Source organism: Lontra canadensis, unplaced genomic scaffold (assembly GCF_010015895.1).
Source record: "Lontra canadensis isolate GAN:19392208 unplaced genomic scaffold, GSC_riverotter_1.0 scaffold38, whole genome shotgun sequence".
In the NCBI taxonomy this organism is placed as follows: Eukaryota; Metazoa; Chordata; class Mammalia; order Carnivora; family Mustelidae; genus Lontra; species Lontra canadensis.
This window is the reverse complement of record NW_022631032.1, coordinates 4,650,125-4,668,156: the sequence shown is the minus strand read 5'-3', so window position 1 is coordinate 4,668,156 and position 18,032 is coordinate 4,650,125. Positions and strand designations below refer to the sequence as shown.

At 55.6% G+C, this 18,032-nt stretch overlaps 1 protein-coding gene across 2 annotated transcripts in view; it reads right to left on the bottom strand.

The window, feature by feature from the left end:
- Nucleotides 1-881: 881 nt before the first annotated feature.
- Nucleotides 882-18,032, bottom strand: part of ITGB5 (integrin subunit beta 5) — a 112,672-nt gene continuing 95,521 nt past the window's right edge. Inside the window, exons 11-15 of one of the 2 annotated variants that reach the window (XM_032869449.1) lie at nt 10,976-11,198; nt 6,960-7,063; nt 3,578-3,697; nt 2,280-2,446; nt 882-1,613 (exon numbers count right to left, since the gene is read on the bottom strand). In XM_032869449.1, the coding sequence (XP_032725340.1) occupies nt 1,518-1,613; nt 2,280-2,446; nt 3,578-3,697; nt 6,960-7,063; nt 10,976-11,198 (710 nt within the window). In that variant the 3' untranslated portion in view covers nt 882-1,517. The remainder of the gene's footprint in view (nt 1,614-2,279; nt 2,447-3,577; nt 3,698-6,959; nt 7,064-10,975; nt 11,199-18,032) is intronic. The other variant, XM_032869450.1, reaches the window with a different exon arrangement.

The window sequence follows — 18,032 nt, the reverse complement described above, 5'->3', positions numbered from 1 at the left end:
GTTTTAAGGCAGCTGCACCAGGTCACGAGGTCTCGGTTTCATCCTAATTACACAGGACGGAGGGAAATCAGAATCCGTCCGTATTTGCCCCAGGTGAGAGGCCTTATTTACTGACAGGCACTTGTCTCCATATTTGCCCAAAGGAAGGAAGGGGCATCGGTCCAAAGCCGGGGACAGATAGATTTGGAATGAAGGCCTAGCAGCCTAGACGTGGTGCTAAAAACAGAAAACCGGATTAGTGACAGAGATTTTATCAGAGCCAGAAGGTATTAGACGCCCAGCCCTCAGGTGGGGGTGAAACCTGTGCCTCAGGACCGGCTTGTCATTAGCTAATGTCCTGACCTTTGGGTGGGTGGATGGGAACAGGAGGACAGGATCAGAGAATTTGTCGGGTCCCTTCCATCTCAGATAGGGGAACCTAAGAGCACTAAAGGGACCTGTAGGAAAACACACTAAAATGGTTTTTGTGCTCTGGGCCTAGCTGGAAGATGGGAGTTGATTGGGGAAGGCACTGGAAGGGAACTGCTCTCCATGTGGAATGTGGGTGGAAGTCACATCTTGACCTTTCTTCATGGGCACAATCCATTTCCAGCCTCAGGACCTTGGAACAGGGCAGGCAGGCTGGTGGGGTGGTTTTCAGAGTTTCTAGTGTGGAGCTCTTTCTTTACACCAGAACTGGGAGGGTCGTAAGGTACAGACTTAGCTCTTCCTTGAGCATACCATTGAGCCCTGTTTGAAGAGCCCTGGTCTAGAACAGTGGACTGGCTTGTGTTGGGTCCCCTGAGGAAGGACACAGCCTTTTCAACCCCCACCGGGATACCACTTAAGACCACTTCAGATAGGAATAGGGGCATCACAGAGAATGTCAGGCAAACACAGAATTTTTTGGTTTTAATCTTTACTTTCAATCCCAAACTTTCCCCCTTTCATTACAAAAGTACTAAACGAACATGGACAGAATTGGAAAACTGACATTTGCAACTCTATGCCTTCAGGAGGCATCTCGATAATCCCACCACCAACATCCCTGTGCAAGGATAGATCAGGCAGACAGTTTGCGGCAATGAGAACTATACCATAAATGCACGATCTTTTTATTTCATATAAAAATGATCAACACGAGAAAAGCCAGAGCGTGTGTTGGTTTTGCACACTCCAATGCTCCCAAGAGCCTTCTCCTCTGGCCAGACTGGAGGATCAGCCCTCCCGGAAGGGAGAGGTGGCCTAGGCCCCCAGCTGTGCTTGGAGACGGTGAGCTTGCTGTTGTGCAGAAAGCTGAAAGCGCCAAGGTCCCAGGCCTTTTCCTGGGCTTGGAGGGGTGGCTGCCTGTTGTGGCTGTGGCCTGGCAGCGGGGCAGCACACTGGCCACCTTCCGGTGCAGGGAGTAGGCTCCCGGCCCAGGTTCACGGGAAGCTGTCTGTGCTTGTCCCTCCAGGGGGCCATGATCCAGCTGAGCGGCTGTCCAAGGCCAATCAGTCTGACTTTTCATCAGCCCCCTCTGGCCCTCTGAGGAGCTGTCAGTCCACTGTGCCATTGTAGGATTTGTTGAACTTGTTGAAGGTGAAATCCACGGTGTGTGTGGAGATGGGCTTTCTGTACAGAGGGTTGGAAGCCTAGAGAACACAGAAGGCAAGAGGACATGGGTGTCCATTCATTCGAACACACATATTCAGGGTTCCAGACCCTTCTTCAATCCATCACCCTGGAAGGCGGCAGCCTGAGCATGCAGGCGGTGACAGCCCTGTGTGGCCACTGACTATCGCACCCTGGGAAAGACCCTCCAGGTCTCAGAGCTTCTACTCTTTATCTCTGAAACAAGGGGCCGGACCAGATGATCTCTGAAGTCCCTTCCAATTTAAACAGAGACTAACTAGGGGTCCAGGGATGCTCACTGCACTCAGTTCTATGGGAAAGCGCAGTCTGCCTGGGGAGACGAGACTTGCACAACAGACGCCGCAGCGGACTCCAAGGACGTGAGGTCCTTTACCGAGTCTGCGGTCTCTCGAGGACCATCCAGCTTCTTCCTGCCGAGGCTGTGCCACGCCTCTGCCTCTGCTCTATGAGGGTCCTAAGCTGGGTCTGCTGTGGGGCTCTGCACAGGGCCCCCCGCGCTCCAGGGTCCTGTGTTCTCACCATCCCTACCTGGCCACACACCACCTCCCAGGTGTTGTTTCTTTGATTTGAATGCCAAAGATGTTAGGGGGCTTTAAAGCTTGTGTGACCTCAACCAGACCTCGAAGCTCAACTTTTTCTCTACTACTAGCATCCCGCTGGCTTACCATCTCATAGCGGGCCCTGGACCGCTCGCTCTGGAACTTTGCAAACTCTCTCCGGTCATGGATGGTGACAAGTAGCTTCCAGATGGCCAGGAGCGCAATCCCAATCAGGAGGATACTGCCCACCACGGCCAGGAGGATGGTTGTGGCATCGGGGGCAGTTCCACACTCTGGAAGGGACCAGGAGGCGGGGTGAGCAGAGCCACCAGGAAAGCATGGCCACCCATGCCACCCCACCCCCATCCCCAGCGAGCCCCCTCGCTCCCACAGGCCGTGTGCCTCCTGTGCTCAGCAGCATCTCCCCCCGCCTGAGTGCCCAGGCTTGGCCCGGCCCGGTCTCCACTCTCGAGACTGGACCGGTCTGGTCCCGGCCTTCCTGTGAATGGTTTCAGAGCAGACCCGGCAGGCGGCAGACCCGGCAGGCGGCCGACTGCACGAAGCCGAAGCCGCATCCACGAGGGCGGGGCGGCGGGCCAGCCAACAGTTGTAAGCCCTTAGGGTGGCCCTTCGCAGCAGCGAATGTGCTTATTTTCAAAGGACCGCAAAGACAGCGCTTGAAGACAAAGCCTCATTCTTGCAGGCCTGCATCCTGGGCACAGCATTTCCTCTGCCGCCGGCCCTGAGAAGCCACATTATGTGGTGTGGCTCAATTTGGAAAAACAGTTTGCCATGCTGTAAATTGAAGGGAGCAGCTCTTTTTCTCCTCACCCCTGCCCCCCTTCCAGAGAAGAATAAAAGGGGTCATACTAGAATCCCTGATTACTCCAAAACAAAAGGCCATTGGTCCCTGGGTCCAAAGCAGGAGGCAGAATTATCATTGTTTCAACAAAGTCTGGGCCTCCTTAGGGGCCGTGGAGCGGAGCAGGGCCATGTAACCCAGAGCTCTGATGGCGGGTCTTGGACGGAAAAGTGTAGCGACAGGGTGTGGACTCTGAAGCTCCCTGAGGCAAGTGCGGCCCGCCCAGCCCTGACTGTCTACACCCGCCCTGCCCCCCACCTCTGGTGAAATGCGTGCCATGGCCTCTTTTCCTCCCAACGCTCCGGCTCCTCCAAGATGAGACACTCTAGCTCCCATGCCTCCAGACCGTGACCTTGAGCCCCAACCACAGTGGGTCCCCAGGCGCAGGCCCACCTCTCTGCCAAACTCTAGGAGCTGGATAGGGGCAGCCTTAGCCCCTGGTCTTTATGAGAAATCGTGACCGTCCTCTCTGGGCAGTTTGGAGAGGCAGGGAGGGCAGAGGGCGACAAGCCCAGAGCAGGGAAAGGAGTTAGAAGCCGAGCTCCCCGCCGGTCAGACCCACCTGGCTCCCTGAGGACGGTCAGGTTGGACTTGCCGCTGGCGAGCTCCGCGTAGGTGAACATCATGACACAGTCCTTGGCGGTTTTGTAGAAACAAAGCACAGCCTCTTGGTCATCTTTCACTGGAAGAAAACCGGGCACAAGTGTCTGCTCTGAGCGACCCAGTGTGCTGACCAAGGGCAGGGAGCCGAGCACCTCGGTTAAGCAAGCGGGTGCCGAGACACATAAAGGGGAGGCTGGGCCTTTACGAGGAGCTGGGGTATCTCCCATCAAGGATGCAGCCCCAGCGAGGAGTGTGGGTTGCTCCGGGAACATGAATCCCCCGGGGTGCGAGCAGTCTCTGGGGAGTGGGAGAGAGGCTCTGCCAACCTCCCCCATGCGGGCAGGACAGGAAGCAGGGGGAGCACTGGTGTGCTGCTCCGGGCTGAGGCTGGGACGTGGAACTGCCCTGGACGTGAAAAGGACACAGAAAGGAAAGGGCCATCCCGATGCCCTTCGAGCCCAGGCAAGAGCTCATAGTCGAGTGTACCTGGCTGAGAGCCCGCTGCGGTGGCTGAGCGTCCGTGGCTCTGTTCTAGGACGGAAACCCACAGCGACCACAGAGGGTGATGAGGACGTTCGGACAAGGGTGCTGCGGGCCAGCGCCGGAGGCCAGGATGGGGTCTGGACACCACTCGCAGGGCTCCTCCACAGGGAGCAGCCCCAGCCTGGCCCCACACAGCTGTTCCCCTGACACGACAGAGTCCCAGCCCCCTGTCCAGGCATCACCCGCACTCCAAGGCTTCTGTGGGCAAGGGTCACACTGATTTCTAGGAGGGAAAGGGAGTAGGGAAGGGAAAGGGGACATTCAGTAGCAATGGCCAGTCAGTCCTGAGCAACTGCGGCGGGTTGAGGCAGCTGCGTGAGATGCCTTTCGGCTCTTGCCTTCGCAACCCTACTGCTCTCACCGGTTTTTAACCGGGAACCAGACCAGTCAGTGTGGTCGTCAAAAGTGAGGGCCTGGACCATTCTCCCAGCCCCACTACCTGTAAGCCTGGCTGAGTGCACGTGTGTGTGAGAAAAGCCAGGAGAGGGAAGGATACACAGTCCACCTGAGTGGACACCTTCTCATGGAGGATTTTACTGAGAAGTCGCAACCGCCCCAGAGCAGGTGCGTCAGGCAGGGGCCCCAGGAAGGTGGGGCCTTGTCCTTCCAGCCTCTGTGTCTGGGTGGGGGCCCCTGCTGCTCCAGGTGCACGGGCAGACTGCGCTGGGAGCCAAGCCTTCGCAGCAAGCAGAAAAATGCAGCGGCAGGAAGACAGTGTGAGCCTGGGCTCTGCATGGGCCCCGCTGGTCTAGCGCAAGCCCCAGCATACAGCAGTGCTCAACGAGCCAGGGCCAGCTAAGTGCACAACTCCGTGTCCTCAGGAGCTAGGATATAGCCACAGCGGTCAGTCGGAACCACGGGGGCAGGAACGAGGGAGGCCATGCATTGGGGCCAAGATGGGAGGCTGGAGCCAGGAGCCCGCAGCAGCTGAGGTCAAGCGAGGCTGCCACGCAAGGGGGCCTCAGAGGCAGAACCCCTGTCGAGGTACACAGTCTTGTCCCCTCGCCCCACTGTTTTAGGTACAATTCAGTCATTTGAGTATGCTGACAATGTATCACTACTCTCACCATCTAATTCCAGAACATTTCTGTTACCTCCAAGAGAAACCCTTGCTGTCAGCAGTCAGTCTCAATCCCTGTCTCTCCCCAGCCTCTAGCAACCACCGACCTACTTTCCGTCTCTGTGCTTTTGCCTATTTTGGACATTTCACATAAATGGAATCACCCGATATATGTCCTTTTCTGTCTGGCTTCTCACGCACAGCATAGTACCTGGAAGATTTGTCTCTGTAGCACGTATCAGAACCCCACACCGTCTTCCCCTGGATGAATGTAGCACATTAGCTTCCCCTCGGCTCACGGACACTTGGGTTGTTTCAAACTTTTGACTACTATGAATAATGCTGCTATGAGCATTCATGCCCAAGTTTTGGTTAACGTGTTGTCCGTTCTCCTGTGCATACACCCAGGAGCGATTCACTGAGCTGTGTGGTAACTGTTTAACCGGGGGAAGCCGCCGGACTTCTCCGAAGTCGTGCGCCATTTTACACCGCGGCCAGAACGTATGAGGGTTCCAACAGAGGGCTGCTTTGGTTTGTGTCATCACAGTGTTCCAGACCAGCTTCCAAGTCGGCCACGTGCACTCACGGCTCGCGGATGTGATCTGCATCTCTTACCCTTAGAGACTCTTAGCCGGGACAGCAACGGCTGTGCTGGAAAAGGGACGGAGGCAGCCCAGAGATGGTGGAAAGCAGAGGTCTGTGCACCCCCGTCTGAGCGTCCTGTGGGCTCCCACTCAGAAACGGACTCGTAGACATTGTCCAGAGGCAAAGGCACAGGGACGGATGGACAGAGTCAAACTGGAGTGGGTCAAATGAGAAAAAGCCTCAAACGAGAGCTGCCGTGCCAGAGAACAGAGCAAGGTGCGGTGAGAGCTGCAGGAACCGACGTCTGCCACGGGGACAAGAGCCAGGGCGGCACGTGGGCCCAGGTGCCATCTGGCCACATAAGAGCTCAGCCCCTTCTGAGGCCTTGCAGCATTGTGAGAGCTGCACCAGGCTGAGACCAAATGTGGCAGAGAGACCTGGTAGTCGTTCATCAAACACGGTTTCCCTGCCTCCTCGGCACACGACTTGACTACATTTCCCAGAGACTCTTGCAGCTTAAATGACGCCAGATGGCTGAGTTCTGGCCAGTGACATGCAGGTGGGAATCCCAGGCATCACTTCCAGGCCCAGCCCACAGAAGCATCTCACACGATCCTTCACTCTGTCTTCCCCCACAAGCTAATGAGTGGAGAGGATCCCAAAGACCCTGAGGAGAGTGGAACCTTCATACAGAGAGGGTCTGCATTCCAGAACGACCTCACAGAAGGCCTTGCCAACCAGGAATGTCTTCCGTGGACTCGCAGTGAAAGACTTACATTCTGTTAAGTCACTGAGGCCTGGGGTGTGTCTGTTACAGCAGCTAACACGGCTTGTCCTGACATACCTGCCGTTCAGAGAGCCTGAGAGATGTGGCTAGGAAGGGGCTGGACTCCAGGGATGGCACAGAAAGTGATGAACAAGGAGGTCGTACCTGCAGAGGGCCTGGAACTTACACCCTAGCACAGGCAGCCCAAGTCCTCTTGGGGAGCCCCCAGTAGCGCCCAGGACCCTGACGCTGTGGTTCCTAACCCAAGGCTAGAACTGCCCTGCTCCCCACCAGGCACCACTGAATCACCCCTGGGGGAGGAAGCTTTGAGTCGTCTGCCAAGATACAGAAGGGGATGGCAGCCCAGGGCCGCTGGGGCACACTCACCGATGGTGTCCACCCATGTGACCACCTCATCCTTGCACAGGTTGTGGCAGGTCTGGTTCTCAGCCGGGACCCCCGAGTGAAGCAGCAAGCACTCGACGCAGTCTCTTTGGAGAAGAGGGGATAAATGCAGGTGTTAGAGGCTGTGCAGTAGCCCCCCCACCAGCAGCCGAGCTCCCAGGGGTGTGTGGCCCGCCCTCCTGCCAGCCCTGGAGGCTCTAACTTTGTCCTAGCTTCACATTTTTGACCTAAGGGCTTCTGCTGGCCTCTGACTGCTTGTCACATGGGTGGCCGGAGGGTCCTCGGAGGAACACGTGTGAGTTTAGAAGCATGTCTGGCCTCCATGTTGAGTTGCAGGTTGGAGATCTCTTAAGTTCAGATAACCAGGAGCCCAACCCACTGCACTCTGCTGCATCTGATGCTGGCAAGCGTGTGCCCCAAGCAGAAGACATCACAGTGAGTAAGACATGGTGTTCTGGGCCTTGCACAGGGGACCTCACAACCCCTCAGCCAGAGCCTGCTGCCCCACATTGCCCCAGTTCCCACGATCGCAGGGCCCTCAACTCTCCTCTGCATTAGACTCTCCATGGGCCTTTCTAGAAAATCCTGCTTCTAGAGCATGCCTACACCCATGAGATCCACATCTCCGGGGCACAGTCTGGCTTCACAGTGAGGACGATGAAGCCCTGCCCAGGAGCCCCTCAGGCACTAGCCCCCTCTCCCTGCCTGCCTTTGAGCTGGGCTACACCCTGTGAGTTGGTCTACACTAGCCTCCAGTAGAAGCTACAGGGTCACAGCCTCCTCCCAGGAAACCTACATTTCAAGAGGGTCCTTCTGGAGAAATCAGGTTAGGAGCGAAAGAGAGACACTTTGAGCCCCTCTCCTCCCGTGTTGGGTGCAGTTTAAATTTGGGTGAAAATGCTTAACAACGGTGCTCAAGTAAGGGTCAGTTATCCTTCCCAGAGCCCAGCCCAGCTCCAGGTACTCCCCATCGACCTGTGGTTTACTGCGGGAGCAGACAACTCCTGAGAAGGCGGGGCCAGAGCAGCGAAGATTTGACCAAGGGCCTGTGAAGTCTGCCGTGGTGGGGTGGGGGGCGGTGGGACAGGGGAGCACAAACGGACCCCCAGGGAGGGGTGGTCTGGGGAAAAACAACCAGCTGACAGCGAATTCTCAGGGCCTTGGCGGGGAGCCCATGGTTCCTGGTGGCCTGTGAGGAAGGTGAGCGCCCCGGAAACGGGCTTCCTCAGGAGTCTGGGTGAGGGCCCAGGAGCCTAGAGTGCAGAGCGCAGGCAGGGACCCCACAGAGACCTGGAGGACGTGCCGCCCTGCTCACCCCACAGGCCCGTGGGGACCAACGAAGCTGTGTGTCCAGAAAGCTCTCTGGCAAAAACACAAGGATGTACAACCATCGTGCACAGCCTTCGTTATCATGATCTGTTTTTTTAATTCCTTGAGACTGAGGCCGGTGACTACATTCCCAGGGGAGAAACTTCAACAGGAGCACGGCAGGGGAAGGGAGTCGGAGAGAACCTCTCCAGGACCCTCTTCTCGTATGGGGAGTCGAGGGGGCCTGGGAGAAGTGGAGGCAGCGGGTCCAGCGCCCAGGGGCCCTGCTTCTCAGTGAGCCCCTCCCAAGTCCTCACTTTCCCAGGAACGACCTCATGGAAACCCTGCGGAGTTACAAACAAGTTGTACTGTTTGCATTTCCCCTGAGGCCAGAGTCCCAGAGGGCTGGCCACTAAGGCTGGGCTGGGGGCCAGGAAGCCTTGGTGTAGTTCGGCCTCCTGAATGAACATACTGCAAAAGCCCCCAGGCTGACCTTCCATCTCCACGAGGGTTCCCCGAGCCTTCCAGCTGCAACGCCAGTTGTCGTTAAACCACAGGGCCACGTCCAAGAAACATTCCCTAATTACCATGTGGACAGATCAGTCTAACTCGTATGCTCCACACACTGGGCTGAAACTTGCAATATACTGTAGTCACGTGTTAAAATAAGTCTGGCCTTTTAAACAAACAAGTTGCTGAGAGAGACTTTACTCTGAGAGCCTGTTAATTGAAATCAGCTGAGGCTGAGTGTGACCTCACCCAAGGTGAAGGGTATGTTTGGTTAGTGCTAGAAAGTGGAGATTGGCTGTTCTGAAACCCTGGGGCAGGGAGAGGGGAAGACAGAAGGCATTCAAAACCTGGTGGTTCCTGGCAAAACAGCAAGTAGAAAAACAGCCTGCTGCAAGTCACTATCAAAGGGAATTTGTTTAAAACAACAGTTGCAGTTGGGCAGAGAAAAGAGACAGAAGGTCAGTGCGGCCCAGAGATAAAGGAACGGTAGCTTCCTTACAGCATCTCCCTGCTCTCCCTGTTGCTCTGGTATTACTTAATGGAGAAGAAATTATCAAGTGCTATGTTTTCTAGGTCTTAAATATTTGCAGCTTGGGATGTGCCATTTTGACAAAAGTGAAGGCTGTTGGGCCTTTTAATTGACTTCTGGCAAACCTATACTGCCTTGTGGCTCCAGAGGAAAGAAATGGGCTTTATCTACTTTTATTGATTCCATGTGTGTTGTCCTCGTTTGCCCCGCCCCCTTCCTCTCGGGTGCCCCAAGGACAAGGAGCACACAACTGATAGAGTTCTGCCGCAGGGAGCTGGGGGAGGGCCCCTCCTGCCCCCACCATCCCATGCGGGTCATGGCTGTGGCTCCAGGCGCAGAGGGACACAGCCATTCGGGCTCCAGATCCAGGATCCTACCCTTGTCCCCTGGGAGGTGTCTGTTGGGATTTCTGTTATTTCTCCACCCGTACCAGGTCTAAAGTAGATCTGTTTTTCTTCTCCCTTACTCTCCCCCGCTCTTCTCCAGTTACACAAAATAAATCTGACCCTGTCTATCTTGTCTCTCGATCTGCAGCCAGCTTTCAATTACCCATGCCTGGATTATTTGAGGCAAATGTCCAAGCAGGGGTTCTGACACCCAGAACATTTCGGAGTGAGGACTGCCCAGCAGCCACAGCAAGCTCACAGAGCATGAACTCCTTCCATTATCAGCCTAAGCCAGACATTTGGAGAGGAAATCTGCCAAAAGAAAATTGCACAGTTGCGTTCCCCAGCCAAAGAGAGATGATGTCTGTATTATTATTTGTTTCTGATTATCTGTGCCCGTTTCCCTCACTTGAGGCCCCTTAGCATGGGTGGTGCTGACACAGCTGTTTTTTTCTAGCAAAATTCAAGAGAAACGGTCACTCTTGCTTTCCTGATGGCATAGCTCCTCAATCCCTTTAATTCCCACACATTCACACTCTGGCAGAGGGTGAAGGGCACAGCCACCGGGAGGTCAGCCTGGGGAACGTGACCCTGTGGCCAAGGCAGCAGGGGCCGGGTGCCCACTGTCCGGACAATCTCTGCATTCAGCAGCAGCACAGGGCCCCGTGTTCCATTATCTCTATAAATGGAGCAGAAAATTCACAAGCCATTGTGGTTTGTTGCTGGCAGGCCTTATCTAGGTCACATGCCCTCCTACCCAATCTACCTTCTGATTATGTTTTGTTCAAAGCTGCATTTGCCAAACAGGCATCCTGTGAAACATTATTTGGGAAATGTTAATGTCAGGGAGGGGATCAAACTCGTTGGAAAACCAGACGTGTCCTAAAGGCCCTTCTGAAAAACTCAGTAACACTCGAATGGCTCTGAGAAGCCACTATTTTGGTACCAAAACCGGTTTAATTCAACTCAGTGATCTGGTAACTTCTAAATTTGGGAATAGAATAGCAGTTTTTGTTGTTGTTGTTGTCCTGTTTTTATTACCTTACAAAATCCCCATGGAACCAGCATTTCAAGAACACTATTTTACTATATAGTGTAGTTAACACCGAGTTACAGTTCTTGTTTGTAAGAGTCTCGCTCCCCAGCACGACTAGGCAAAGGAAGATGTGGGGGATGGGAGGAAGAGGCTGGCCAGCCCCAGGGCCCAATGGGCTGGAAGACAGGCCTCGTCTGGGGGGAAGAAGCGGGAGTGAGAGTGCCGTTACCTCTTGGTGCTGCAAGCATCTGGGCAGGTCGGGCACTTCTCACATGTCTCTCCAAAGGCTCCTGGCTCTGTGCACTGGCACTGCCCACACACACAGTGCCCACGGTCGCTGCACATCTGGCCATCTTTGGCCAAGCATGTGCTGATGTCTGTCGAGCAGTTACAGTTGTCCCCAATGTAACCTGCATGGCACTTGCATTCTCCACAGTGACACTCGCCATGGCCTAAAGGGACACACATAGCATGTCAGCACCTGCCTGCACAAACCCCAAACCCACCACCTGGGGCCTGCCATGGGCCAGGACCACGGATGGTATTCTGCAGCACTGTTTGGGCACACAGGGCCCAGTGCCCACAGGCTTCGGCAGCCGGGGTCCAGGCAGCATGTGCGGCCCAGCCAGGCCTGGGGCAGTGCTGCCCGCTGGTTCAGAATTTGGCCAAGGGACGCCACAGGACCAGGACCCCAGGAAGCTTCTTCGTGTCTCAAATGTCGTGTAAAGAACAGCCACCAAATAGGTCCATGTCCTAATCCCCAGAACCTGTGAACATCACCTCCCACAGCAAAAGAGACTGCAGATGTGACTCCATGTAGGATTCCAAGATGACAGCGTCTCCTGGACTCTCGAGGTGGTCCCGATGCCATCACAAGGATCCACAGGAGATGAAGACAAAGGGGGATCTGATCACAGAAGGCAGTGGCAATGGGACAACAGAAGCCAGACGCTAGCTGCGGCCTTTGAAGATGGAGGAAGAGGCCAGAGAGCCAAGAACTGTGAGGAATGCAGCTCGAGAAGGTGGAGAAGGTGAGGAAATGGATCCTCCCCAGAGTCCCGGAGGGAGTCCGGCCCTGCCAGCACCGCGACTCTAGCCCAGTGGAAGCAATTGCAGACTCGGAGCTCCAGAATTCAAGAGAATAAACCTGTGTTGTTAAAGGCCACTCACTCTGTGGTAATTTGTTACAGGCCCAATGGGCAGCGAGGCTAAATTCTTGCTCTGGCCCCAAACCCGGAGCGTGTGCGGGGGCCGCGGAGGCTAGCCGAACAGCCCTCCCTCCACCTCCATCAGCCTTCACAGACACGAGCAGTTCTGACAGCTGTACCATGTGGGGACCCTTGGTGTCCTCCCTCCACAGCTGATGTAGCCGAGACACAGAGATGAAGGCCTGCTGGAGGTCATGAGCCAGCGGCCGGGAGCCAGGATGGCACCAGGGAGTGTGACCTCCAGCGCCCACCGCCTCTCAGGAGGAAAGGGGGCAGAGCAGGCCCATACCGAGATGACAGCCAGCTGAGGGGCACCCTGCTCCCCTCTGCAGGAGGGACCCTTGCCCCAGCCTGCAAGGCGGGAGGGGCCGGGCCTCCCCTGAAGTTCTGCAGGCACCAAGGGCAGAGGCTCCCTCAGCTCGGAGGACAAGCGTGTGTGAGTGTGAGTGAGTGAACGTGTTGCTCAGTGAAAAGCACGGGGCAGGGGCGCCTGGGTGGCTCAGTTGGTTAAGCGACTGCCTTCAGCTCGGGTCATGTTCCTGGAGTCCCGGGATCGAGTCCCACATTGGGCTCCCTGCTCGGCAGGAAGTCTGCTTCTCCTGCTGACTTCTCTTCTCTCATGCTCTCTTTCTTTCATTGTCTCTCTCTGCCTCTCAAATAAATAAAAAAAAAAATTTAAAAAAAAAAAAAAAAAAAGAAAAGCACGGGGCACGCCAACGTCCAAGGGGACCAAGGGCCTGACCGTGGACTCTCGAACCTCTGGCCTCACATAGGCCGAAAGCAGCACTCTCCATTGCAAACTCTCACTTCACGAACTCTCCCTTACGCTATTACTGCATGTTTTCCTTCTGGATGCTGTCTTGCAAGAATTGGCATGACTGAGCACCCACTTCCGCCTCCAGGAGACTAGCGCTGTGGGCATCACACAGGTGCAGGCCTTGCATTTTATTCCCACACCAGAGCCAGTTACCCGGGTAGTTGGATCCCGGCATGTTCTGTGAGCCCAGCAATGAGTGTGACCCAATTTAGGTCAGGACCTCATTCCAAAGAGCTTCCTCACTGACCACTTACTTCCTGCCCCCTTCTGCTCTGTCTGCTCCTCAGTGCCTAGAATCTGCAGGCAGGAGGGAGGCCATGTGGTAAAACCGAGCCTCCCAACCCTCCTGGGCCAGACAGCCTGTCCGCCTGCATGGGGCTCAGAGCTGCAGCAGAAACAGAGCACCCTCCCATCTCCCAGCCAGCACCGAGGCATATGGCAGCTCTCTGGGCGAGGTGAGGAGAGCCAGGCCCTGGTCAGCAGGAGGCTGGGAGCGCCCCTTAACTGCCTGGAGGCTGGCGTGTGGACATAAGGCCCAAGAGAGAACAGCACCCCTGCCCCAGGGTTACCCCAGGCAAGGGCAGGGGGCTGGAGGGCGCTCACGCATGGCGGGAGGGGGCTGCACAGCCTCCTGTCACCCAGCCAGTGAACAGCATGGGTTCTGAGCTGGGGCAGGCAGGAAACCACCTCCCAGGGGAAGTCTTCCCGAATGAAATGGATCCAATCTGCACAACCCTTCCCTCTCTAGCCTCAGGGGCCACACTGCTCAAGGGCCTGTTTTCAATTAAAAATGGGTCACTGTTGGGGTAATCCCCCCCAAAACACAATTTTATTATGAAAATTTCCAAACCTGGCAGCCAAGTTGAGAGGATCGTACAGTGAACGTCTGCGTACTTGCCACCCACATTCCACTGTTAGCAGGTTATCACATACCCACCCACCCCTCTGTCTCCCCATCAGTAGTTTCCAAAATGGATTTCAAAGCGAGCTGCAGAGGTGAGTGCTTCTGGGGTAGGTTTCTAATACAGCTCTGGTGCTCTCCAGCAGCTTGTACATCACACCTTCCCATAAAGCAAACACACAAAGAGCAAAAGGCACGGTTAGTGCTGTCTTTACAAGCAGCAAGATGGTACCCAGGCCGGAGACCCTGCTTTGCTTCAGAAAGTAAGGGCTGTTTCCCTCCCCGCTCTGTGTGTGGCAGCAATACACTAGCCAAATACAACCTGACCTCGTATTCTGAAGTGCCTCTTCTGGAGAAGAGGTAGGGTATTATTTTGTTGAAGACTTAGGTTTCGTGTGAGATGTATGTGTGTGTGCAGAAGGCAGAACTTGTCCCCCACGGTGCCTGGGCATGGAAGTGATGGCATCTGCTTGCTGAGAAGGTCAGCAAGGGTACCCACTGCTCTGAACTCTCCCCCGTGATCCCAGATCAGCCATAAGCCTGGCCACGCTGGGTGCGTCTGATACCTTGCGGGTGCAAGAGCTCCCAAGCCCAACCAGAGGTCAGTGAAGCAGAGTGTGCCCCAGACCCAGGCTCAAGCAGAGAGAGTCGGGGATCAAGGGCAGGAAAGGGACAGAACTCACCACCAGAGACATGAGCCACTGCAGGAAGCTTCCCACAACACCTGAGTAGCCAACATCGACGAGAAACAGTGTGCAAGCCCCCTGCAGGGCGGACAGAGCGCAGACAGCCCCGGGCCCCTCCAGTGCAGTAAGCAAGCAACTGGGGAGCTGCCGAGGGGCTGTGGGACAACAGAAAACCCTTCTCCATGCAGCTTTGGGCCTCAAATATTTGACGACTCTGAAGTCAAGTCCCAAGAAGCCAAACCAGGGAAACGGCGGCTCCTGGCCTGGTGTCATGGCTGAAGCCTCAGGAGGGCTTTTCTTCAGCGGCCTGTTGGCTCCCCTGTTCGCCCCAGTTCAGGCTGTGAAGCAGTTCTTTGACTCTCGAAGACAGCCTGAAGCAGCTACGGCACAGATGTGGCGTATGCTGCCGCGTCCTCGTTCCCGCCTATGGCCGACCTTGGCTTGGCATCCCCCCAGCACAGTACTCCAAGCAGGTTCTACCAGCTGTGGGGCCAGCCCACGAGATACAGCTAGGGGCAGTCGTGGTTTAAAGCTTCCAAGTCTCCTTTAAAAAGCGTGACCCATACAGGTCTTCCAAAACTAGGCTGGTCCGGTTACACTTCAACCTGACCCAAATGTCTCAGAGCCTGCAGCTGGGCCTCAACCTGCCTGTCCCGCAAGCTGCGTGCACGGAGATCCCCCGCATCTTCCGGTCGGCCCTTAGCCTCTCCTAATGCCCTAGTAGGAAAGGAACACATTAGTAAAGTAACAAGGGCCATTTGGCCTCGTCCCAAGGATCAATAACCTACCAATCACCAGTAAAACTAAATGGGGGACTGGGGACTTGATCCTGGCCAACACCACCCAGAGGGCCTACGCAAGGACTCTTCAGCAGAACACAGCTCGTTCATAATGCTGCCCCCAGCGCCTTGGCAGACTGAGCTGAATTTAATGATGCCCGTTTCATACTGTGCAGACATAAAAATATTTTCACTGCACAAAGGTAGGGATATTGAAGGGCATGTGAAAGCACTCTGCAAGCTGGGGCTTGCTCCACGTGCAAGTTATTAGTACTACCTTCGTTAGAATGATTGATAGCTAAATGGACAGGAAGTTGTAAATGTGTCTATTTATACAGAATTTCAGCTCCACAGAATTCAACAGCTTTCCATCAGCACAACGGTGCTTGTGTGGGCTGTGGGCCAAGACACGGCCCCTTCCCTCCCTTTATAAAACAGAATGCCGACTGTTAAGAGGAAGGGGTGCCCTCGGGGCAGGCTGGGGAGGAGCTGCTAGAAGAGAGAGGGGCACCAGGGCCTGGAAGCCAAAAGGGACATGAGGGGAAGGTCTGGCAAGGGCAAGAGATCAAGAAGGGCAAATCCCAAGTGGCTGCCGGGTCTGGGCACAGTCCGGAGGGCGGAGGGCAGAGTCCAGCCGGTAGAGAGGCGGCTGCAAGCAGGCAGCTCCCACACGTGATCTGGTCATGCAAGGTAAGGAGGAGACGGGGAGGAAGGCAGACAGGATATTCTGAAGATGGGATCTGTCTGCGTACTCTTCTGACTGAAGACAAAGAATCAGAAGAGAGAAGACTTGGAGGGAAACAGAGGGATCGAGGGAATGGCAAGCTCTAAAGAGGAGAGATCACAGCAGAGAGAGATGAGGGAGAAGGGGAGGCCAGCTGAGCGGGGAGGGCTGTGGCCGGAGTGGGATGCTCAAGCTGAGGGGCTACACGGAGCCAAGTTCAAGTCTGTCCTTCACCATTTACTATGTCACCTCAGGCAAGTCCCCAAACCCATCTGAAGATCTGTTTCCTCATGTGTCAATGAGGATAATGTCTTCCTCATGGAAATGATTCCAAGAAATACAGTGCTGTTGTAGGTAAAGCCCTAACTCGGTATCTGGGGCATGGAGGGTACACAGGAAATGGGCCAGAACTGCTGTGAGCTGCCACCAGAGCCGAGCAAGCCGGGCAGATGGACACCAACGCAGTGGACAGCGTCACGGGGAGAGGCAGGGACAGTGGGGTTTGGGGGGAGGGGCGAGCGTGAGGCTGCCACCAGAATCTTTGGGGAATGAAGGAATGGCCAGGATGTCAGTAAGTGAAGGGGAAAGTCAGGGCTGGTGCAACTGGATGGTACACCCTCGAAGGAGGGGAGGGGGTTGGAGGTGGAAAGCAAGGATCTAAAGGAGGTTCTGAGGAGCTGGAAGACTGCTGACCAGAAGAGGCCAGCCCCTCAGTCCCCACCAACTGTTCTCAAGGCCCACCTGTCTCAGGAAAGAGCAGGGAGTGGGGACTTATGCAGGGGCTCAGAATGAAGAGGAGCCTGTTTACCACGGAACAGAGGAGGTGGGGAATGGGGACACAGGGGAATGCTGGGAAAACAGGGCCATGCAGTGTGGTGAACACGTGGCTTCCAGAATCAGAACGCCTGAGCTGGCCTCCAGAACCTGCCACTTACCAGCAGTTACTGATGTTTAACCCCTCTGTATCTTGGTTTCCTCACTGTAAAGTGGGGCTGATTAAAAATGCCTCCCTCGTTGGGTTGTCATATGCGTTAAATCGCCTAACCTACGTGAAGCACTCAGTCAGCGTTTAGCATATAGTAAGTGCTCAATAAATGCCAGCTAGCTTCCGCATCATTGGTGTTAGAGTGGGAGTACAGGAGGAAGGGAGCTCGGAGTAGATCTCAGAGGAGAGCGGGGGAAGTACTTTCTGGGAGGCTGGGTCCAAAACTGCCAGGTATCCATGTCCAACCCAAGGCGAGAACACCCAGGACCTGGTACAGGTGCTCAGCAGCCTCCAGAGCCTTGGTGGGGAGCCTAATACCATAAGAGTGCCCATGGCCCTGCTGGGGTTGCTCTCTGAGGTACGTCTGAGGCAGCACAGGGTGGCCCAGGAGGGAAGCTGCCACTCCCCCTCATCCCCAAGCTGGACTTGGACTCTGGGCCTGCAAAGGACCCAGGCGGCCATGGAGTGACCTCAGAGGAGATGCCTGAGTGCCCGGGGCGGGGGGCTTGAGGGAGGAAGAAGTCAGCCTGAGATGGGCAGAACCAAGAAGTGATTCTCTTCTCCCCATTCTCATCTGGCACAGGAGCAAGGGGTCACAACCAGGCAAACAACAGACCCTCAGGGCACAAACTGTCTCTCCACAGCTGGTCCCAAAATAGTTTCCATCCAGCTCTGGAACACATTGTGGCTTCCCACGGCAGCAGCTCCAGTCCCTGCCGGGAGTCCACTCTGGCTCTCCGAAGGCTAGGGAGCGGAGGGAGGACTGAGCCCGGTTCCCCTTCTCTTTCTCCTGGTCCTGCCTCCCTCCCTCCCTCTCTCCAGTCAGTGCCCCCCACGCCCCCACACACAAGCAGACTGCTTGCTCACTTCCTCTCTTTCCTTGCTTCCTCTCCTCAAAGACCCAGCACGCCCCTCTCTCAGAGCTCTGTCTGCCCCCGAGTCTCCCCGCCTCTCAGAAGAGGCAGCCTGTAAACAGGAAGTGGTGAGAGGAAAGAAAAAGGGGTGTGTTCTGAAAATTTTCTGCTCATTTGGGTGGCTCGTGTCCCCAGAGTCGGGTCTTGAATTCTCCCAACAATCGGCTTAAAAAGAGCAGGAAACCAACTGCCAGCTTTATGTGCTTCCAGTCACCCGTGTCTGTGAGATGCAGGGTCCTGACCACTGCCGAGCCAGGGCACCGCGGCAACCA